This window comes from Ahaetulla prasina, chromosome 5 (genome assembly GCF_028640845.1).
Source record: "Ahaetulla prasina isolate Xishuangbanna chromosome 5, ASM2864084v1, whole genome shotgun sequence".
NCBI lineage: Eukaryota > Metazoa > Chordata > Lepidosauria > Squamata > Colubridae > Ahaetulla > Ahaetulla prasina.
In genome coordinates this window covers 100,484,830-100,508,784 of record NC_080543.1, presented here as the reverse complement: position 1 = coordinate 100,508,784, position 23,955 = coordinate 100,484,830, and the positions used below count along the sequence as shown (strand labels likewise).

The 23,955-nt window shown below is 36.6% G+C and overlaps 1 protein-coding gene across 2 annotated transcripts in view; it reads right to left on the bottom strand.

Annotated features, from left to right (window-relative positions):
- RGPD4 (RANBP2 like and GRIP domain containing 4) overlaps positions 1-22,909 on the bottom strand; it is a 42,209-nt gene extending 19,300 nt beyond the window's left edge. Inside the window, exons 1-18 of one of the 2 annotated variants that reach the window (XM_058186719.1) lie at positions 22,636-22,909; positions 18,995-19,062; positions 18,107-18,218; positions 17,344-17,496; positions 16,613-16,843; positions 15,589-15,734; positions 14,384-14,576; positions 13,124-13,214; positions 12,367-12,576; positions 7,931-8,109; positions 7,665-7,840; positions 7,023-7,146; positions 6,544-6,705; positions 5,253-5,390; positions 5,024-5,170; positions 4,018-4,194; positions 3,854-3,937; positions 2,514-2,649 (exon numbers count right to left, since the gene is read on the bottom strand). In XM_058186719.1, coding sequence (XP_058042702.1) covers positions 2,514-2,649; positions 3,854-3,937; positions 4,018-4,194; positions 5,024-5,170; positions 5,253-5,390; positions 6,544-6,705; positions 7,023-7,146; positions 7,665-7,840; positions 7,931-8,109; positions 12,367-12,576; positions 13,124-13,214; positions 14,384-14,576; positions 15,589-15,734; positions 16,613-16,843; positions 17,344-17,496; positions 18,107-18,218; positions 18,995-19,062; positions 22,636-22,710 — 2,602 coding nt within the window. In that variant the 5' untranslated portion in view covers positions 22,711-22,909. The remainder of the gene's footprint in view (positions 1-2,513; positions 2,650-3,853; positions 3,938-4,017; positions 4,195-5,023; positions 5,171-5,252; positions 5,391-6,543; positions 6,706-7,022; positions 7,147-7,664; positions 7,841-7,930; positions 8,110-12,366; positions 12,577-13,123; positions 13,215-14,383; positions 14,577-15,588; positions 15,735-16,612; positions 16,844-17,343; positions 17,497-18,106; positions 18,219-18,994; positions 19,063-22,635) is intronic. The other variant, XM_058186720.1, reaches the window with a different exon arrangement.
- Positions 22,910-23,955: the final 1,046 nt, after the last annotated feature.

The following is a 23,955-nucleotide window of genomic DNA, read 5'->3' as shown; positions in this document are numbered from 1 at the left end:
CAGCTACAGATAGTGTGTCTTTGGATTACAAAATTAAGCGGAGAACTTTTTATTTAAGCAAGATTTCCGGGACAAAGAAATTCTGTAAGAATGGAATAGCAGTCTATTCCTACGAAGAAAGCTCTGTTCATGTGGTCACACGACATTTCTTTGAAAGGAACCAATAGCTGCTTTTAGAATTATGTGAAGAATTTAATTAGAAAATGTTAATATTAATGTTGTGATATTTATAATGAAAATAATTGAGATTTTGGGAAATGGAAGGAAAGATATTAGAATAAATTGGGATAAGAGGGAAATGAGTGCTATTATGTTCTGGAAAAATTATTTTTTGTGTGTGTGTTTCTTTTCTTTCTTGTTTTTATGAATAAGTAAGGTAATAAAATGATTTGATAAAAACTTCTAAGGAAACAATTAAACATATTGGGGGAATAATTGAGAATACTTAGAGATTACCCTGGTAAATGTCAATTTTTTGTTTGATACCAAATGGATTAGATGACAAATTTTAAGTATATGATTATTGATTTAGAGGCTGAGGAAGATGATAAGAGAAGAAGGAAATTGTCCATGTGATCTCTGGGCAGTTTTAAGAAAATGATTTTAGATGGTCTGACCTCCGATTAGTAATGTAGATATAAAGTTGAGGTTGGTGAAATGTTAAAATACGTAAATAGAAGATTTATTAAGGAATTTATGGGGAAGATAAAAACTGATTGAATAGAAAATTTTTTAAATATATATTTTTGATTTAGAGGCAGAGGAAGATGAGGGTGGGGTGGTCTTTGTGAGTTCAGGACCACTCCTATAGAAGAAAGAAATTGTTTATGTGATCTCTGGGCAATTTTAAGAAAGAGTTTTTAGATGGTCTGACCTCTGATTAGTAATGAAGATATAAAGCTTTGATTGGTGAAATTTAAAAACTTGATAGAAGACTTATTACTGATGTCCAACTGATTAGATAGAAAATTTTTAATATATGTTACTGATTTAGAGGCAGAGAAAGATGATAGGGGGGAGTGGTCTTTGTGAGTTCAAGACTACTCCTATATAAGAAAGAAACCGTGTATGTGATCTCTGGGCAGTTTTAAGCAAGAGTTTTTGGACGATCTGATCTTTGGTTAGTAATGAAAATACAAAGCTTTGATTGGTGAAATTAAAAAAAAACTTAATAGATTTATTAATGATGTTTTAGGGAATTAAATCTGGGGACTAGACTTCTTTTAAATATCTTTCAGAATAGGTTGAATTTGATTTTTTTTATTAGATTTGTGCAATAAATAATTAAATTTAAGAATAAGAAGAAAATACATTGTATTAGATTATAATTTGGGTAATTTAATATGTTTTAAGATGTACCTGACCAACAATTTGTTCACAATGATCTTTTTTAATATGTTTATAAAAAATAAAAAATATTTTGCAAAAAAAAAGACTGCTAACTATAAAAATATATCCTAAAACTAATTTCGCTCCAAATTTAATTACCCACAGTTCACCTAATTGCACCTAAACCCTAATTGCAAAGCATGTTTACCCTAAAGCTTCTTAAAGAAAACTCTCCCTGCAGTAACATGATTTTAAAATTACCATCCACTATAAATGTAACCTTCACAGCAAAATGAACTACAGACCTCAATAAAGCTTCTAACACTATGTCCATCCTTACACTCAGATATTACTTTGGCAAGGAATCTCTTTATGATGTAAATCTGAGATGACTAGCAATCATACAAATTTATCTGAAAGTTAACCTTCATACCAAAATGAAGCTGAGACCTCAAAGAAGCCCAATTCAAATCCTACTTTGATCCTACTGGCAACCATAACAAAAAAAACCTTAATGGTACCCTAATAGGCAATTTCTACTACATTTCCCCCCGAAAATAAGACCTGTCTTATATTTTTTTGAACTCTGAAATAAGTGCTTGGCCTTATTGCCATGCGCTCAAAAGCCCAATTGGGCTTATTATGAGGGGATGTCTTATTTTGGGGAAAACAGGGTACAATAGGAAACTTAAGATTACTACTAATAAAAAAAACCACCCAAGAAGTACCCATAAATAACCAAATGGAAGCTTAAACCTAAACCTAATACCAAGAGAAAATTCCTCCCAGATTTTAAAAAACCAGTCACGGACATTCGCTGCTGATCCTTTTACATGTGTTTAAATGTGAGAACAATCTCTGCATCCTTGGTTGAAGGTGAATGTGTATAATTCCTTCTGCTCTGTCATTTCTGAGGGTATTCTAAGTGCCTTAATAAATTATGATATTCTCCATCTAAAAATTCTAAATTGTTTATTCCACATAGCTACCAACTGCTTCTTGAATGTTGAGAGAGGCCTCATCACTGTGTTTCATCCCACTCAAAATGTCAGTCCATTTTTTTTTCTCCCCAATAGGTGTATTTCAATACTAGCCACTCCTATTAAATAAATTGGTTCTATTGTGAGTTAATACACTACTGTTACTAGTCCCAGTAAAATTATTTATTTTCATCAGATACGTACCAGTTAATGGTGCTCCATGAAAGTTTTGTGCTCCCTGGTACCCATCTGGCATTGTCTCTGTTGCATAGCTTTCAGCTGGCCACCGATTAGACAGATTTGTGTTAGAGTTGTTAAGTTTCATTTCTTGCATTTCATGCTATGAAAAAGCAGAGGGCTGACATCAGTGATCCTAACACCAATGTACTTTCAAAAAATTATAATATAACAGAAAAAGGAAATCAGTGCATATATATGATAATACATCCTTCTTTAGGGAGGTAAAATTTTCATTAAAGCTGTGGTGCCGAATCATGAAAAAATAAATGTTATTATTAAAAAGGTTTCTTCATATTGAAAATGTCTAGGCTGGCAGATCAAATCAGGCTTCAAAAAGGGAATTTCAGGGGCAGGCAACTCTTCTCCTAATCCTAACTTTGTATAGCTTTACGGTTACACTTTACCACATTTAAGGGTTCCTAGACCCAAATTTGAACATTTTAAAGCCACAACTAAACAGGAACAAGGTGTACTGAAGAACAGGGAAATGATGTTATCAAGTATATCAGCCTTTCTTCCATGCTGTATATCAGCCTTTCTTCCATGATGCAAGTCAGAGAGTGATTTAATCTATCAATGATATTTTATATTCATCTTGTTCTCCCCATTTTAATATCTTTTGCTCATTTTTTCAGAATTGGAGCCTACTGAAAGAAGTAGCATGAAAACATATCTCCCTACCGTCTTCCACATCCACTCTGAATTCCTTGACTTCTTTTCTAGCCAGGCTCTCCATCCAACAGCAAGTAACATTTTGAAAGAGTGGGACTGGAATGGCTATAGATAACTCTGCATCAGCAACTTCTCCCTGCTTTCTTTTTCAACTAATTCAGTCACTATTCCATAGTTCCCATATTAGAAAAAAAATTACCCATAAAATGTACCATGGGGAGCCACCAAACTTGCAGATATTCCTATCTCCTGAATATAGATAGTGTATTGGTCTAGGGAATCAGATTCAATAGCTAATACTAATAAACCTAAGTGCAAATCGTTAAAAAGGATCAATATCATAATTAGTCATCTGCCCAGCAAAGTATTTATTTGATTACATTTGAATCAGATTAGTAAGAGCTTCTTCTTCTATATAATTCATCTAGTAATTTTAAAAAATAAATTTTCTTTCTTTCTTAATTCAGGAATCATTGTCCTCCAAAGAGAACATCGTAAGTGTTGTAGAATAGTATTATAATTATTTACATATCATCTTTTGGGATTTTTGACACCCATCTCAATTCTTAAAGTACCACATGGCTGTCCTAGAACAAAACTTAGAACTTATGCTTAGTGTCCATTTGGTTTACCTTAATGGACTCCACTTGCTGACAAATCATCTGCAGCAAAGACTTCTGATCCTCGACCCAGCGAGGGGGAGTTTTGGGGGAGAACTGAAAAAACAATTGTTAAACCGATTAAACTAATCAAACTAATATAAATACATGAGCTTTCAAATATGTGTTTGACATACCTTGTAACTTTTACTTGGAGATAATGAAAATGTTGTGGGTGATGGTGTAGAATGTTTCACTTCTGATTCCACAAGGTGGCTCAAATTATTCACAAGACTCCTTTCTTCTCCATTGTCTCCAAGATCCTGCATTATGCCTTCCAGCATCTCCTTAACTGTCCTGATGGATACAGGTAACTGGGGGGAAATTATAGTATGTCTGATTTTAGATTCATTGGACATATAACTGTGTAATTGAAGAAACTATGTTCTGCTTTGATTAAAGCATGTCTGATTTTATAATTTCTACCTCACTGCATTAATTTAGATGATCATAGACACTTAAACTAGAGAGTTTTTATAGAAGTGTAAATATTCTAATTTACACCATTCAGGTTTTTTTTAGTATGATTTGAAACTTCTTCTAGGATAATTTATAAATCATAATTCTCACATCTTTTTGATCCAAAAGTATCATCATGGGTTATTATGTGACCCACAGCAAAATATCAAAGCATCTAGTAAATTAGAAGTCAAGTCACCTCATTGAGGATAGGACCACTGGACAATCTTGGAAGAGCACTGGCATTCAATAGAAGTACAGAACTGAAAGGATTCATGTGCTTGTGTAAGAAGCTCTACTAAAGTTGTTTTATTTTTTAAAAAAAGCCTGGGATGAGCCTAGAACAGATAGGTTGACTATGTGGTCTTGGAAGGGATTATCACAAAATGGAGTAGTTCTTGTGTGGTGTTGAAGAAACAAACCTGATGGGGTAAAAAGCTCTGAGAAAAGTAACTCGGTGTCTTTATGGGAAGTGGGCTTCCATTTGAGCAGGAAATTGAGTTCAAAGGAATATTTGTTGAGGCTCAAATGCCATCCATCTTTGTACACAATTTCTTGAGTTTCCATATATTATAGCCTCTTTTAGGAAGCTACAGCTATGCCTATTAAGTCATCAAACCTAGAAAGTTCCCATATAGACCTATCCCTAATAATTATTTTAAAAAACTAAACTAAATCATGAACCTTTTCAACGACAGATGAATCCATGCAGCTCTCATCAATTATCTTTAGGAGATAATCCCTGCTTCTTTTCAAATAATTCCTGCCTTCTTCTTGTTCTTCTGGTGACAGACCATCATTTTCTATCTCTTCAGCTTTCCTCTGGAAAATCTATCAAACCAAAACAGATTGTCATTTTGTATGTCATTCATAAGGAGAGGGTAGAGAGATCCATTTAGAAATTCATACTTACCAAAGCAAGATTCCAATATGCAACAACATTTTTAATAGCTTCAAATGCATGTGTCGCATCATCTGTTTTACCATCAACAGCATCCAAAATAGCAAATGCTATACGTGCTTCTTCTTGGTATTCTTCAACCTGTGAAAGCTAAAGAAAACTAATTTGTTAGTTTTACCTAAACAATTTTTCATTATACAAATGTTCTACAAATGTCAAACTATGGTAACTTGATGATACCTAAAAAAAAGTCACTCCAGTGACAAAGTAACTAAATGTGTAATCCTATGACCAGCTGACCAGTCAAAATTATGACCTACCTGAAAAAAGGGACTTATAACCCGGATCTGTAGTTCCAACATTGGACCCCACCTCATCTGGTCACATCACTGCAATTCAGGTACTCAGCAGTCATCTTTATTATCCTGACGTCACTTGACCACATTTTACGATGATTTTGTTGAAAACCAGCACTTCTGGTTTCAGCACAACCATACCATAGTAAAGAATGGGGTTGAATGACTGCAGTGTTCATTTTACAACTGTTGTGTTCACTTATCACTGCAAAAAACCCTAACCTTTCATTACTGTTACGACTTACGACTGTAATAAGCAGGCTCCATTACATTCGTAATTCAAGTACTGTAATACATGCAGAATTATCAAACTTATTTCTAATTAAGCAGAATGGACAGTTCTTCACTTCTAATTCATTCCTTAAATATAGGGGAGGGCAATTCACTGTCACAAAGACTTTGAAATCATGCTCACTAACATTTGGTATAGCAATACATAAATATCTGGATATGTTCTTGCCCTTTTTTATCAGCACCAAGTTTCATGTAAAGAAAGCACTGAAATTGGTTTCAGGTAAACCATTAAACATGGAGGACACAGCAATATTATTTTATATATATAATTCACATAAACATAGGGAGAATTTTTATATTAAATTTTAATAAACTTCAAAAAAAATCCTTCTGGTTGTGAATTCTACATAGTACTGGTACATCATTCCTTAGACAATTTAACTTTTTCAGATAATCCAGGAAAAGCTGAGAAACAATGATCATAAGTGCTTTATGATGGGATAATAACTGAAACTCTATGCAGTATGATAGTTAATTTTGTGGATATGGGCAAAAGAAGGATATTTAGCTTCCAGTTCTAAAGTGTAGAGGATGACCTTTGCTTATAGGATGGAAAGTAATCAGGTAAAATTAGAAGTAAAAACTGGACAGAACATTAAAAAGGGGGTCTGATGTAAGATGCCTCGCCCAGAAAAATTCTTAATCTTCATTACCTGAATATCTTCACTATGAAAATGTTTGAACAATGGGTCAATAGGTTCAGAAATACTCCTCTTTTTCTTTATTGTCTCAAGCATTGGCAAAACTTTCTTCCAATAATAAACACTTCGTCCAATGTATTCTCTCTGATCATAGAAAGAATTGAGACTGCAGCCCTATAGAGTAACACAGCATAGATTATTCTTTATTAGTTGTAATTCTTGTTAACTAGCTCATATTTCTCATAAATTTCATAATTCTGTCTACATTGAAGAAATGTACGTGAATTTTTTTCTTTCCAGTAATCATATGTAGATATCACTAGATATTTGTTGGAATCAATCATCAGATAAATTACACTAAAACACAGTTATCTATTAACTTCTAATCTGGATTTACTCATCAGATCTAAACATCTGTCCATTTAAATGTACGGATTGTACTAATTTAACAATAACTTTACATTTGCTGAAAATGGCGATAGTCTACTTACTGTTTTAAGGAGACTTTTTGCCCAGTGCACTATAAGAGATGGTTGAAGACCATGTTTTCCTAAGGCCCTGAGGATGTTCAATTCATGTTGAACCAGAAGTCTTACTTTTGCTGCTGTTCCAGGTCTGAAAAATAATATTAATACAGAAAACATTTCAACTGAGTAATATTCAAATTGTTTTTTTTAATTAACAAGCCAATCTATTTTAAATATAAATGAGAAATTAAAAAATAAATCTACTAGCATAAATCTATAAAAGGAAGACTTCTCAACCAAATTATTTATGATGCCAGACCAATAGCAATAGGACTTAAGACTTATGTATCACTTCATAGTGTTTTACAGTACTTTAAGCGGATTACAAATGTCAGCATATTGCTCCCAACAATCTTCAGTTTAATTGACTTCAAAGGATGGATGGCTGAGTCAACCTTGAGCTGGTCAGGATCAAATTCCTGGCAGTGGGTAGAGTTAGCCTGCAATATTTCAATTTAACCACTGTGCAATACAAATCTAATATAAAATTTCTGATAAAATTAAGAACCAATTTGAATTGACCAATATGAAAATGGTGAAGAAGCAAAATCAAATGTTGACCTCTATGGCATATCCATGAGAACATCTACAAACCAGGCTACTTACACTGCTTGCTTATGAATGAGTGTATAAACTGCATCCCACCAGGCTCTTTGTCTTTCAGTACAAAGTTGCTTGCATATTGGCAGTGGCAGGAATCGAGGCTGATGTACAGTGTACTTAGTATTAAACTTCTCTTGTAATTGCAAGTTACTGGTAAATATTACCCCAAGTAGAAACACCTGTTCATAAAATACATGTTAAATTGTATTAAAAATGCAGTACATGGTCATGATATTTCAGTAAACTCAATGTAGAAAACATTTTCTTACTTCAAGATCCAGCATACAGATGGATTCAGGAGCATTGGTTTCAAGTCTTGATGTCTCCTGGGGCAAATGGAAAAGTTGTTTTAGGCATTTACGAATGGCTGGCAGAGCTGGTGTAGAATTCCACTGCAGACCAAGCCACGTGATGTGCTGGAGACTACCATCATGTGCTCTAATGGCACCTATGAAAGAAAATTTGGCTTCTGAAGACATATGGCACAACGTAAGAATACAGGGATGAAACCAATGTTGTTGTTTTTTTATTTAAAAATACTTTGAATTCCAGTTTAATTAACTGTACCTTACGTATGTAGCATGCAGTAAAAATTAAGCATTCAAATCAAATATTTTACCAACATCATATCTAACTAGTTCTATGCATTCTGGAGCCTGTACATCAACATTTTTGATATTTTCTGTGCAGAGAAATGAGTTCTCTTTAGAGCAGGGGTGTCCAAACTTGGTCCCTTTAAGACTTTTGGACTTCAACTCCCAGAGTTCCTCAGCCAGCTTTGCTGGCTGAGGGACTCTGGGAGTTGAAGTCCAAAAGTCTTAAAGGGACCAAGTTTGGACACCCCTGCTTTAGAGGAAGCATCCTCACGGAGCAACCAGTTCGAAGAGTGCTTGCTGGAGCCGGCCAGGGAGAAACTGGGCTCCAGCAACAGTACTTGCCGGAGCCAGCTGGGAGCAAGCGGGAACAGGAGGGTGGAGCTTGCTGAGTCCATATAGCCAGCTCATTGGTATTTAGATAGAAGGCAGAATTTCTGCCATTTGCAGAGGTGGCATATATTAATGCTGCACACAGTGGTATGGAGCTGACACTTTTTAAGGTGGTACATGGGATGGACTTCGTTCCTATTCCTGAGGTCCCTCAGAAGGACCCCTCACTGGGTGTGACCAGCAACGGGACGGTGTGCCCTGGGGCTCTGGGGTGAATGCCGAATTTCCTGCTGTTCTGGGGGTTCTCAATGAACCATAGCTGTCCTGGAGAAACAACAAAAAAAGAAGGCGCTGGCCGGTGCGAACAGGGAAGTTACAAATTCCCTGCATCACCGGAATCCAGCCTTCGACTCAACGACAGGAAAGGCAGCCATTAGAAGCTGCCAAAGTTGGGGACGGCCAAACATGAAGATTGTGCAGGAGGTGAGATCAGAACAGAGTATTGTTACTGGGCGAGCAATTGGCCTACTTGCAGGTAAGAAGAAAAAACTTTTAAAGCTCAAAAACTCTCTGATTTGAAGTTAGGGGCTAATTGGCATGCGGAAACTTGGAGTGAGAGGAAGCAAACAACAAAGAGGATTTATAAGACAAAAGCCCTAAAAGACACAACATTCCATCTGGATTTAAAAGTGGTTTTGGAAGAAAATGTAAACGTTGGAAAGAGAAGACGACTGAGAGGAAACATCTTTCGCTAACGAAAGGATTTAATAGAGGATTTATGAACGACATTTTGTTGCTGGAAAAGAAAAAGAAAGCGACATTGTATTGTTTTGTCTAGAGGCAGGAGGAACATTGGAACATTTAGAAGTACTTGTTTGAACAGCTGTGGTAAAGTTCAAGTTTAAATTGAAACCTGGATGACCTAGGGGAAAAAAACAATAATTATTGAACTGGCTTCCATTTGGAAATAGAAAAAAAAGGGGGGAGGGAAGAGAGAGACAATATTTTGGACTTGAATTTGGATTATATGTAAGTTAAGATAAATAAATCTAAAAAGTTTTTCTCCTCATATCGAAAACATGGAGAATTGGGAGGAATTATGGGAGACGCTTCAAATAGTGTGAGAGTCTTTTAATGGGAAAAAACAAGCAGAATTGTGGCTTAAAAATAAAAAAAGAAATGAGGAAATACTTTTGAGGAAACAAGAACAAAAATATATAATTTCAACAAATAATGTTGAAAAAGAAATGAGTGAGGATAATATAGATGATCACATTGGGATTGATAGTGAAAAAATAAAAATGGAGAGAGGGAAAGATATTTAAAAAAAGAAAGGGAAAAAAGAAAAAAAAGAAAAGATTGAGGGAGAAAATTAAAAGAGTGAAAAAAATAGATGATTACACTGGGATTAGCAGTGACAGAATAAAGAGAGGAGGAGGAAGTAGAGAAAAATTGAGGGGGAAAATTAAAAGAGTAATAGTCAGAGAAAGGTGGAAAAGAGGATGCAAGGAAGGGAGAAAGAAGATATGAAAGAATGGGAGAAAAATATCAAGAGATGAGATCTGGGAGAGATTGAAAGAAAATGGTTAAAAGAAGGAGAAAAACGAATAGTAGAAAAGAAACTAAAATAGTGATAGAACCTTTTTTTTTCTTTCTGAAATAATGGAAATTATAAGAAATATATGGATTATTGTAAAAAGGTAGTAAAAAAGGTTGAAATGAATGAAGGAAATTTAAAAAAAGAGAAGGAGAAGAAGTAAATTAAACGTGGAACACATAATGGGATATATGTTTTCTTTTTCTGTTTGTGCCTGAGAATACATGGAATGAGAGAGAATTAAAGTTGATGATAAGGAAATAAATTTTAAATATATAAAATAATGGAAAATCCAGCACATGAAATGTGAAAGATAGCATGGTTTATAAGTGAAAAATATTGAAACTAAGATGTAAAATGGAATAAAATTGAAATGTTAGTAAATGATGTACACTATTGGAAGAACATAATAAGTACTGAATTATGAACAAAAATGTTAAGAAAATAAGAGGTGGAAAGTTGCATTAATTGATTGTATGATACAAATGGAACAAGATGAAGACAATGTTAATAATTAAAATATAGGAGGGGAGGTTTGAGAAATATGCATAATAAATGAGAAAATCAGGGTTGTCCGGACATCAGAAATATTTAAAATAAATGCAGCAATGGAGAGAGATAAGAAGGAGAGAGATGGAAGGGGAGAAGGAGGGAGAGAGAAAGAAGAAAGGGAAGAGGAGAGGAGGAAAGGTTAGATAGGGAGAAAGTAGGGTGGAGGAGGAGAAAGGAAGGGGAAGTAGAGAAGGAGTAGGAGAGGAGAGAAGAAAGAAGGTAGGAAGAAAGGAGGGAGGGAAAGAAGCGAAAGGAGAAGAAAGGACTGCTGTGAAAAGGGAAAGATGAAATGGAAGAAAGAAAACCCCGAATATATTTGAATATATTAGGATAAAAATTGAAATAGTTAAAAAAAAAAAAGAATGAAAGGGAATGAATACAAATAAAAATGGAGAAATTAGAACTTAAGGGTGAAAGAAGAGGCGACTTAATAAAATGAGCAAGGAAATATTAGGAAACGAATAAAAACTATGAAAAAAGAATATTTTGGCAAAAAATGCAACTAAGTAAAATATATTTGAATATATTGAATTGTATAAGATATGAGATGGCCAATACTCTATTCACAAATTATGTATGTGTGTAGGGGGGGAAACTAAAAAATCAATAAAAACTTGTTTTAAAAAAAAAAAGGCCCCTTCACTAGGCAACCTGACGGAGTGGATGCATAACCTGAGGGGAGTTTGGGTGAATGTCAAGCAGGCATGGATAAAAGCAGCCGAGACCCAAAAAATGCAGGTGGATAAGAAAAGGTCACTACAAAAGCCATTCTGCATAGGGGAAAAGGTGTACCTCTCCACTAAGTACCTTAGACTGAAGCTGCCTTGCAGAAAGCTGGGTCCGAAATACCTGGATCCATTCCCCATAGTAAGAATAATCAGCCCCGTGACAGTGCAGTTAAAACTCCCATCCCAACTGGGGAAGGTCCATCCGGTCTTTCATAGTGGCCTGCTGAAGCTGGTGGTGGCATCAAGCAGTAGACCCTTGGCCCCATACCCACCCAGACCCATAATGGTGAATGGGGACATTCACTATGAAATACGCCATAGGGTGCATTGGGGAGTCCTGCAGTACTTAGTCCATTGGAAAGGGTATCCCATGGCTGAGGCCTCATGACTGAGGAGCCGAAATGTACGGAGGGAAAGACTGATACTTGTTGGAGCCAGCCACACAGCAACCGGGCTCAGAGAGTGCTTGCTGGAGCCAGGCCCAAAAAGTACTTGCTGGAGCTGGCCAGGGAGCAACTGGGAACAGGATGGTGGAGCGTGCTGAGTCCATATAGCCAGCTGACTAGCATAAGCCAGTAATGCTGGCTAGAAACCCTTTTTTTTTACTTGTATTGTTCACCACATGCCAAGCTGAGACTCCAGTAAAAAGACCCGTTCTGCTCACAGTGAGGCTTTTTCTTTTGCTGGCTTGGTTTGGAACCGTGACACTGTACCTTATGCATGTAGCGTGTCTTCCCGAAAATAAGACCCTGTCTTATATTTTTTTGAACCCTGAAATAAGCGCTTGGCCTTATTGCCATGCGCTCAAAAGCCCGATTGGGCTTATTATCAGGGGATGTCTTATTTTGGGGGAAACAGGGTAGTATACAGTAAAAATTAAGCATTCAAATATAATATCTTACCAATATCATATCTAGCTAGTTCTACGCATTCTGGAGCCTGTACACCAACATTTTTAATATCGTCTGTGCTGAGAAATGAGTTCTCTTTAGAGGAAGCATCCCCAAAAAGAGCATAAAATAAAGCAGTGTGTCCACTCTCATTTGCAAATGACTCAACGACCTCTGTTAAAAAATCCTGTTTGCCATAGCTTAGGTTTAAGAGCATATAGCCTGAAAAATAAAGAGACAGTGATTAATTACATGAATACATTCTATTACAGTGGTCACCAACCAGTGGTCCGTGGACTACTGGTGGTCCATGAGAAAATTTTGGTGGTCCACAGAAAAATTATTTGCATTTTTTATATTGCACTAAATACTATTTTTCTTTTTAAAAAATCCATATTAATGGTCCACAGGATTTAAAATTATGAATTTAGTGGTCCCTGAGATCCAAAAGGTTGGTGACTCCTGTTCTATTACACCAAAAACTAATTAGAACTCTGTAACTTGAATTCAGAGACCTTAGTTTTAAATTTAAAATACGCTTTACATTAATAAGGAATATAAGTCTAAAAATATCTCAAATAGAAATGTGAACTATTCTCACCGAGGGAATAGATTATTCTCAAAATGGATTATTATCACTTTCTAAACCAATGAAATAATTTAATATTTTAAAATTGTGACTGTTACTTCTTCAGCTTTCAACAACTGCATATTTTGGCTGATGATGCACTGATTAATTCAACAAAACTGCTATTTTAATTTATATTACCAGACTGGCTCTGTCGGTCACAGGCTAATATTTCCAACTTTTCTTGTTCAGCATGATCTCCTTTTATTAATTTTGATTTTGGTCTTGGAACCTGTTAGAAAAATTATATACAAATATAGAGAATTCCTTTGGCAGGAAAATATATGAAAAATATATTTTTCTCCACAAACTTCAGGTATCCTGGGTAGTCATAAAACCTTATATTTCAGGCTGAAAACAGCACTCATTCTGATTTTATGCTACAACCAAGAGATTACTGTATACAGAATTATCTCAATCTCATAACAAAACCCAGCACTTAGCACACTACGGATTGCTTTTGCACTTGAAGGCACTGACATATTTAAAAAATAAATGAAGAGAGCCTAAGGAAAGTTTAGGACATAGGGAAAATACAGGAAATATAAACCAAGGAAGACCTCCCACCCCAAATAGACTCAGGAAGAAATTCACATAGATCCAAGAAGAGGAGAAATACAGATGAGCTACACTCTTTTGTCTCTCATTCAATTATTTTCCCCATAGCATCCCAATTCAATTTAGGTTGAATTGACCTTCCACAACAAGGGAATTCTTTTGTGATAGTGATGAATACTTGTAGCTCGAGTGTAGGATGAGAGTGGAGATTCATTCTCCGAGCTTGGGGGTTAGCTTCTGAATCTTTTGTTACCAGGCTAAGTAATATCTTCAGCAGGATTTAGGGGATGTCAGTGTCGGTGTTCTTCTGCTTATAAGGGATTCATGTGGTCAGTAGCTCTTGTGCTGGGAAGGTCACGTCAGGTGAGGGTTTGCTAGCAAGGCATAGAAAACTATTTTTGAAAATCTATTTCCCATTTTTTCATCCTAGTCAATCGCTTGGGCACCAGAACAGAATGTACGCCTCAACCCAGAGAAAGTATACAAAGAGGCTATGGAGGGCGGAGGAAGGAGAATCTCTTCACATGTCTAATTTTATCTCCAAAGATGATATGAATAAGAACATATTTCTTTGATTCCTACTCTTATTAATATTTTTCAAACTGTTGCCTTTCTATTTCTGTGGAAGAGAAATAATGGGCAGAGAAATGGGAATGCCAAAACTCTAAAGTTGTTGAAAGATGCCTTTATATGTACCATTTTATACATAGGGAATACATATCAATGTACCAACTTGGAAAATAAAATGTAGGCAAAAATAAGAACTGATCCAAGCTTTGTCCCCAACATTTCCATAGTATACCCCACACAAACCTGAACAGAAGTACGTTTAAAACAGTTTACCTGAAAAGCGTGAAGATAACACAAAGCTGCCAGTTCAGAAACAGCTCTCCATTGCATCTCACTCTGCTGGGCCATTTTCAGCAGCAGAGTTCCAGCATGCATATAGAAATGTCCTCTCATCTCCAGGAAAGTGACAGAAAGTTCATCACTTCCATCTGCATGTGATTTTACCAAATGAAGTGTATGATCAAAGCTACCAAAAAAAAGTAACAAGTAAAAATAGGATTTGGTCACATTACAAAAAAATACCGTATTTTTCGGTGTATAAGACGCACTCCCCCCGCCCCCAAAAAGTGGGTGGGAATGTCTGTGTCTCTTATACAGTGGATGTTGCCGAAGCCCCACCCACCCGCTGGCCCCCACCCTTTGGCCTCTGCCTCCCAGCAATTTGCTTCCTTGCAGCAAACAGCCTGGTCAGCTTCAGCACAGCCTGATTTACCACAAGCAGCTGATTGGTGGTTGGATCTGCCTCCCAGAATCTGCCTCCCAGCTGTCCCAGGCTGCGGAGATCGCCATCGGCCATCGCTGCTGCCGCCGCCTATAGCCACCTCCGTGGGCCTCCGTGGGCCCCATTTTCAGCCCGTTCCAGGCGGCGGGGATCACTGCCGCTGCCTATTCTCACTGCATGGATTGAGCCGTGAATAGGATGTGCAGATGCCAAAAGCGGGACATGCAGGGGCCAAAAATGGGATGCGTGGAGGCGGCGATGGATGGTAGCAGCAATCGGTGGCAATCCCTGCAGCCTGGAACAGCTGATAGGTGTTATTCTGGGAGGCCAACCGCCAATCAGCTACTCGTGCTAAATCAAGCTGTGCTGAAGCTGTCCAGGCTTTTTGGTGCAAGAAGGCAAATTGTTGGGAGGCAGAAGCCGATTTTTTTTTCTCGTTTTCGTCCCCAAAAGCTAGTTGCATCTTATAGTCTGGAGCATCTTATAGTCCGAAAAATACGGTAAGTTGATTCAACACTGCAAATATGTAGAGAAGCATCTCTCCCTCCCTTTCTCTCTCCCTTTCTCTCTCTCTCTCTCTCTCTCTCTCTCTCACACACACACACACACACACACACACACACACACACACACAAAGAAACATGACAAAGCGACTGATAAAATATCAGACTGGGCAAAGGAAGAATAGAAACACAATGCTTCTGGATCAAAAGGAACAGAATTTGAAGAGTTCCATATGATATGGAAAGTGAAGTACCTTTCAAGCGATGATCTACTTTCTTCTACATCTCTAGCAGAAAGTTTCATTACTACCAAATTACAGTATGCCAGTAAAAGATCCCTTTGAATCTTTCTCCAACTAATTTTATCTGATTCAGAGTCCTCTACAGATTCCAGATATTCCTATAGGAAATAATTCAAAGTATGAAACAATATTGCAATGCTATTCAAGCATCAGATTTTCATTACATTTCATTTCATTATGCAAGGAGAGATCTTAGTTCACTCTGAATCAATTCAATAATATTTATATCAAGTAATTAGATATGTAGGTTGTAGAAATTATTTTTTAAAGTGACAGCAAAAAGCTGACTTTTGGAACACAAGCTATGCCTCATTATTCTATTTAAGTACCTAAGAAACAAAACTAAGGTCTGGGAAGAGTGTTATTCCCAATAAACACACCTGAAAAAAGGAATGCTAATATACTTTGTGCATTCCTGATGATTCCTAATATCTGCCTCAATACCTTAAAGTCAACCACAATGTAGATCATGGAAACAAATTCCACCTTAGACAGGAGAAATAAAATATCCTGGATCCCAAACACTACAATCAGGGGGAAAAAGCTACTAGACCCATTCCACAGATGCTTCATAAATCCAATGATATTCAATTTTAGAGCTGTTTTTTATGCTTCTGCTTCAGGCTGCAGAAATGCAACATTTTTGGCGCTAAATTCAACTTTTGCATAATGTTGAAGGGTAGGCAGGCAATGCTTATTTTCCAGATATTTTATATTTCAGCTCCATAAATCTGTCACTGGCCACACTGTTTAGAATAATTGTCAGTTTTAAGTTTAAAACATCTTTAGCCTACCAGGCCATTTATGAGCTGAAACAACTTCAACACCTGGGAGTAACCATAAGATATTACACTAACAATTGTAACTCTGTAAAACTAAGACTATCTTTATTTGCTTGTCAAGCAAAAGCAAGAATGCATGCTATATTTCCTATAGAATATTTTTTCAATATCTGTAAGAACACAAGTAAACAAACCTTAAATGTTTGAACAACACAGGAACACCATTCCAAATTTGACCGTAAGGATATTTTATTCTCTGCTTCCTGGCAATGTGCCACAGCATCGCCAAGCCTGTTATTTGATAGGTATAATTTTACTAATCTGATATTAACATATACATCATTTGGTCTACTGTATAATTCTGTCTGAATCAAGTCAAAAAGTTGGTTCCATCCATTTTCACTTCTACAATCCAAGAGGCTTTCCTGTATCAAAGATAAAAAAGGTAGAGTTTAACATTTTTTTAAAAGCATGACCATTTGAAAAATAAATAGTATTCTTTTTGAGTTTTTTCTAGAAAATTACAGATAAAATACGTAGTTTTTAATATTGATTACAATATAAAATCAATTGCTGTTTGAAGATGTAATATTATTGCTAGGTATCACTAGGTTTGCTTTTCAAAATTAGTAAAAAATCTTCAGACTATACAAGCAATTTTGATAAACAATGAGGTTATTGCCAGATTTAATTTTGCTTATAACATCATCTAGAACTTCTGACCAAAACTTGTGTTTATCACATTCACTCTACACACAGACATTTGTTGCCTGCTGCAATCTTGCAGCTATCAATGAATATAATGTTATAATCAAAACAGGAATTAGATTAAAGCAACATACAATCTGTTGTCTCCCAAAATATTGAGAATGCTTGGAGATTGTATAATGATTTCATGTTACAAGCACATATATAAAAAAATTACCTTCAACCGGAAAATTGAAGGACTTCCAGGAAAAAGTTTGGCTGCCCTCTCAACCCAATATTTTGCTCTTCCATCAGTAATATCATTGCTACATAACAGTTCCGCAATCTTCAATACAAGATCTTTCTGTGTTGGATTCAATTCCACTGAACGCTAAAACCCCAATTAAAATGATGAAATGTGTGCTCAATTAGGTTTTTAAATATATACCAAGACATTAAAGAGACATTAAAAGTATGGGAATATATGTAATTATGTTATTATAAAGGCAGTTATTCTTCCTGTTCAGTTTTTACGTAATAAATATAGCTTTACACAAGAATTCCAAATAGTGGTACACTCTTTTCCAGGCCAAGAGTCATGTATATCTTCAACTAAAATATCAGGAGCTGCATTTAGAAAGAGTAGACTGACTAGGAAAAAGCCCTAATTTAATTTAATTAAAATTACCTCTGAGACCTGCATTAAACACTTGGGCAAGCTATATACCACTGAGGAGCCACAGGATACAAAATTTCTAGGCTTGAGAAATACTGTATGCTTAACAAATCTTCAATGAAATAAATACTAAACTCTTTAAAGCTTTATGTTTAAGTACTGCCACTTTTGAAAGCAGCACATTTTACTGGGCATTAGGCATTAGAAAGGTATACTTAATAATTCTGTTACCATTAAATGAAATATTCAAAACATACTTTATTATTTAAACATACTTTAACTACTAACAGCAACGTTGAAAAAGCACCAACTCATAATTTCTTACTTTATAACAGCCTACTGCTTTTTCAATATTATTTTCAGCTTCATACAATTGTCCCAAGAATTTGTGTGCTTTGGGATCTCTTTCTTGGACAGTGAGATATGTAGATATATACCTTCAGAAAAACATAGCATATTAACATTGTGGCAGTTGAGGATTAAATCAGATCAGACGAATTATACCATTATTTTTATAATCTCAATTTAAACTAGACGTAGCAGCATGAGTTTTATATAAGTTCAGTTATCCAAGATCACAGTACTTGATGTTAAGCATTGTATATCAGTAAAATGATAGCACCTTGCTAGGGCTACTGCAGCAGATCATTCACCATAAAATAAATTGAAAAGTTGGGAACCCTTTTAATTAAAATTAAAATCTTAAAAATACAAACAAAGCCTTAATTTAACAGACTGATGGGAGTAAGGGATGTCTGTTAAAAATGGATGTGCATTAGCCAAGTGGCTTTTTTAATGCACCAAACACATTCACAGATAAAAACAGAAATTCAAGCGGCACCAAAGGGTCAGCATGATAGAAGATGGGCGGCAAATAAATTTAATAATAAAATGAATAAATAAATGATACACAAGCTTTCAAGACACAACCAATTGGCATGCCAATGACACGTTACACCCATAAAAACATGTGAAAGATGACCATCAAATCTAAGAAACTCTGGAGCCAGAATGACCCCTAATCTTAGAGACCTGGGTGACCAGAAATCCTTTAGAAGTAGTGAACCAATCAGTGGCATAGAGAACATTAAGCATTAGACAGTTTCTAGATGCAATACTCTCAAGACCCAGACTTTTTCTGTTAAATATGAAACCTCTTGAATCTAAAGTTTGCTTATGTGTTAACGTAACTATTTTGAAAAAGATTAATTACCTTTTAGCAAGTTCATACTCCTTTGCTTCATAATATAGCTTAGCAAAAAAGAATCCTTTCATGGATTTCTAAGAAGAAACAAGCAGTTTCAATTAAAATATTGCTTTTGATGTAGAAAATGAAATATTCAGAATTCTATGCACATAGTCCTATTGTAAGTATTGTACACATACACATTCTACAATAAGTACCGGTAATTTAAATTCATTTCTAAAAGGGCTGCATTCAGATATTTGAGAGAAATTACAAACACATTTACATAAATGTTAATTTCTGTTCATTACTATCTCTTTTTAAAGTGTTTACATTGATCATATTCCTCTCTAAAGTTTTTTATTCATCTTATTTAGCAGCAATTATTCACATAAAAATGTGATCAGTCTGGTTTTCTACTTTTTAAATCTTAAATGTAAAAAATCATAGGAAAAGTTGTTTGTGGCTAGTCCACAAGTCAAAAAGGACAACAAAGAATGTTCTTTCTGCGCCAACTCAGTAAGCTCAAACTGCCCAAGGAGCTGCTGATCCAATTCTACAGAGGAATTATTGAGTCTGTCATTTGCACCTCTATAACTGTCTGGTTCGGTTCTGCAACCCAACACGAAAAACACAGACTTCAGAGGATAATTAGAACTGCAGAAAAAATAATTGCTACCAACTTGCCTTCCATTGAGGACCTGTATACTGCACGAATCAAGAAGAGGGCCGTGAAAATATTTGCAGATCCCTCGCATCCTGGACATAAACTGTTTCAACTCCTACCCTCAAAACGACGCTATAGAGCACTGCACACCAGAACAACTAGACACAAGAACAGTTTTTTCCCGAAGGCCATCACTCTGCTAAACAAATAATTCCCTCAACACTGTCAGACTATTTACTGAATCTGCACTACTATTAATCGTTTCATAGTTCCCATCACCAATCTCTTTCCACTTATGACTGTATGACTATAACTTGTTGCTGGCAATCCTTATGATTTATATTGATATATTGATCATCAATTGTGTTGTAAATGTTGTATCTTGATGAACGTATCTTTTCTTTTATGTACACTGAGAGCATATGCACCAAGACAAATTCCTTGTGTGTCCAATCACACTTGGCCAATAAAAATTCTATTCTATTCTATTAAGAGAACACTTACTTACTGCGTAAGTTTTATCAAACTCGTACACTTTCTATCTTGCTCAAAGTAGATAGACATCATTCAAACACTAAACAATCTAAACAAATATTCCAGATTACAGATAGGCAGTATCAGAGTTACAATTTTCTGTACTTTTGCTGACATAAATTGATTGGATTTTACATTTTACAGCCATAAATCCATGTGAAAGATGAGCATCTGTAAATTTGATAGCCCTAGTGCTATTTTGAATGTTTTAGTTACAAATATCGTTTACACCATTATAGTAAAGGTAAAGGTTCCCCTCGCACATATGTGCTAGTCATTCCTGACTCTAGTGGGCTGTGATCATCTCCGTTTCAAAGCCGAAGAGCCAGCGCTGTCCAAAGACGTCTCCGTGGTCATGTGGCCGGCATGACTAAACGCCAAAGATGCACAGAACGCTGTTACCTTCCCACAAAAGGTGCTCCCTATTTTTCTACTTGCATTTTGTGCTTTCGAACTGTTAGGTTGGCAGAAGCTGGGACAAGTAACGGGAGCTCACCCCATTAAACGGCACTAGGGATTTGAACCATTGAACTGCCAACCTTTCAATCGACAAGCTCAGCATCTTAGCCACTGAGCCACCACATCCCTTATACCACAATTATAGGCATGATATATTATGATTTTAGATCAGAGAAGACTCATTTATTCCAAATTTTGTTTTCTGTTAACTTTAAAAATTTAAATTCAGAGGTTTTCCAACCATTTTGGTCTGACAGATGTTTAGAATTTTCAGATATGGTTATGAGCAACCTCACAAAATGGATGTACAGATTGCTGAACCAAATAGCCATTATCTAAAGGCAAATTTATGAGGGCGTTTCAAACTCCTACCTTCTACTCTACTTTAGTATTTTTCCTTGGGAAGCCAGAGGTAGAGGAGGTCAGGAAACAGACACCACAAGCAATATTAGAATTCTTATTTTACTGATATGTTATAATAACAAACTCAAAAGCCTGTCATTTTCTCCTTCCCTTCCTCTTATACCAGAAAGTCAAGGCAAGACAATTCTGAGTTTCCTTCTCTCATCTTCCTGTTTATTCAAGCAAGTTCATGTTTTCCTAATGACTGTCACATAATTTCAAGGAAAGCATTAGGTTGCAACCACCTACCATGTTATTGTCCAGTAATTACACAGCAATATTTTATGCTTAAATATGAACTAATGCTTTGAAGCACGATACCCCATTTTTAAAAAGGTCAATGAAACACTAGGAAGTAGATGGAATAGACAATTCAATGAACCCAAGGACCACTGAACTTATAGGTGAATGCCATGTTACCTAGCATCTACTTGCAAACATTTTTTAAATGATAACATGGGGGGGGGGGAAACTGCCTAATCCAAGTTTGAAATGGAGTGAAGTATCATTATTTGGTAATGGCAGCAGGTGATAATTCCAATTCTCTAGTCTAGCCGTTATCATCACCTGACCTGTCCTGGTTAATGTCAACTCCAAGAGAGACCCCCAGAGGTTGGGTCTCATTACAGAAAGTTGGTTGCAAAGCTTTCTTATATTTCTATATTGTCTCAGTTCTATCTCAAAATAATTTCTAGATACAAATATAAAATGCCATAACACAAAGATGACCTCTGCCAGGAGTTTCATGTTGCAAGTAAGAGGACAGAATAGAATTTTTTATTGTCCAAGTGTGACTGGACATACAAGGAATTTGTCTTGGTGCATATGCTCTCAGCGTACATAAAAAAACCTGTTCATCAACAATTCTAAGGTACAACACTTAATGATAGTCATAGGGTACAAATAAGCAATCAGGAAACAATATCAATATAAATCATAAGGATACAAGCAACAAAGTCTTAAGTGGAATGTGATGGGTGATGGGAACGATGAGAAGATTAATAGTAGTGCAGATGGATAAGGCAGTCCCTAAGCCAGTGCCCACAAAAAAGACAACCACCTTGCAGGACTTTCTAAAAACTAAAACCTCTGTAACCCTACATCCCCCACCCGCAAAGCCGTCCTCAACGGACGGCTACCACATTGGTATCGTTAAAGTCCAGACCAACCAACATCCTTCACTCCTAAGAAAATCGCCCCCCACGGTCGTTTTAGTCCTTAATTAAAAGCTGAAACTCAAAAGAATTAATTCATGACGTTTTGCTTGAACTGTTTCTGGACTGTTGCGCAGCCCGCGTTTTTGTTTTCTATTCGACAGGTATTATTTTTTTTTATAACAGATCCGCGAAGAGCCAACGGAGTGCAAAGCCCAGCCATCAAGTGGCAGTCGCCTCCTCTCCAGATTTAAGCCCCGAAAAGATGCAGCACATGGGACACTCTCGGCCCCATCCGCCTCCTATCCCTCAAGAGGCGCAGCGTCCGCTCTTCCGCGCACGTGCGGCAGCGCCTTCGTTAATTGGACAGCTCGAAAACGGCCTTTGAACGTCTTAGGAACGATTGGGGGGGTGGGAGAAGCCTCCGCCCCCACATAACTGCCCTCACTCACCTCCTTAGGCGAAGGGGCCGAGGCCTGCAAGGAGGAAACATAGCGGTCGACTTCCGCCCTGCTGCGCCTCATCATGGTGGCGGCCCGGCAAGCGCCCGGGCTCCAGCGCCCTTCTCGGCAGCCGGAGCCGAGAGAAGGAACCCAACTGAGCCCGACCTAGACTGAAAGCAATCACCTCTCCCAGAATGGTGACGCCGCCAGACGCGCAAGCTCGCGCAGAACTAAATACCGCTGCTACGTCAGCAGGGTCGCGACGGAAAGAAGAGGGAGAGAGAGCGGAAATGACCTATAATAGGCGTCGCATTTCATAAAGAGATTTTTTTTTTAAAAAAAAAAAGACGTTTTGTCTCATTTTCGTGCTGGCTGGGGAATTCTGGGAGTTGGAGTCCACGCGTCTTAAAACTTGCTGAGATTGACGCTGGCATTGGCGCTGGCCCGGTGGGAGCGACGCTTCCGTGTTCTGGGAAGTGAGAATTAACGTTTGGAAACGACAGCGAAATCCAGCAAGTGGATTATATTATATTTCGGAACATAAGGCAGCAAGGAAAATATGCTGGTGGTGTTGTTTTTTTTAATCTTCCTACACCCTGGAGAAATTTACCTATCTGGTCGCTAAGAGGCGACACTGGCTTGATAGCACAGAATTAGTAAATTACGGAAGAGTCCCATATACCAGGGGTCTTTAAGTCCACAAGTCTTAAAAGTTGCCAAGGTTGGAGACCCCGACATATACACAGGCAAGGAAGGGAATGTAGGTGAAAAAGTAACGCTGCTGCAACTTCCCTACGAATCTTTTATTCATTTGTCAGAAAATAGATATTTGAAGCCCATAAATTTGGCGTGGACGATATTTTCTTTTCCACATATACTATAGTGCAGCGGTCTTCTAATGAAATATATGCACTGTAATAAAACCTAGTTTACTTAGTTTTGCAAGCTCTACTGTGTGTGCCTCACTTAACAGAAATTAAATGCAAATGTTAGGTGGTTATAGAATTTATTTATTTATTTATTTATTTATTTATTGTATTTGTATACCGCCCATCTCCCGAAGGACTCAGGGCGGTTCACAGCCAATAAAACAACAGAAAATATATAATACATATAAAACAGCAAAAAGAATAGAAAATTAATTCAATTGATGGCCTAAAACTTTTAAATACAAATTTAAAACCCCGTTTAAAACCCCTGATTTAAAACCCAATTTAAAACTACGTTCACGCTATGTGAGGTATTTGCAGAATAATTTTTATTTTAATTCTAGAATTAATGTTCGTTTTCTCATAATATTTCTTCAGCCTTGGGAAGTATTAATGGGAG